This window comes from Penaeus monodon, chromosome 32 (assembly GCF_015228065.2).
Source record: "Penaeus monodon isolate SGIC_2016 chromosome 32, NSTDA_Pmon_1, whole genome shotgun sequence".
In the NCBI taxonomy this organism is placed as follows: domain Eukaryota; kingdom Metazoa; phylum Arthropoda; class Malacostraca; order Decapoda; family Penaeidae; genus Penaeus; species Penaeus monodon.
In genome coordinates, this window is record NC_051417.1 from 23,063,060 (window position 1) to 23,063,336 (window position 277).

General features: G+C 61.7%; 1 protein-coding gene across 1 annotated transcript in view; it reads right to left on the reverse strand.

Moving 5' to 3' along the window:
* LOC119593728 (discoidin domain-containing receptor 2-like) overlaps positions 1–277 on the reverse strand; it is a gene marked incomplete at its 5' end in the record, with an annotated part of 119,890 nt that overhangs the window by 38,748 nt on the left and 80,865 nt on the right. Inside the window, 1 exon segment of the mRNA XM_037942702.1 lies at positions 20–227. Coding sequence (XP_037798630.1) covers positions 20–227 — 208 coding nt within the window.

Below are 277 nucleotides of genomic sequence, written 5' to 3' on the forward strand. Positions count from 1 at the left end.
AGGGGGAAAAAATACTCACGCGAGACGAAGAATATCTCGGAGATCATGATCCACCGCGCCTTGAAGAACAGCTGGATCTTGACGTACTTGCCGATGCGGTGGTGGAGCTTGATGCTGACGTTGCGGCCGTACTCGGAGACCTCGTCCGTCATGTAGTTGTACTCGATGGGGCGGGACCCGAAGTACCGCCCGCCCACGCTGAACAGCACCCGCGCCCGCGAAAACACCTGCGGGGGAGGACGGAGAGAGGCGGGCGTGAGTGCCGGGCGAGTGGCGT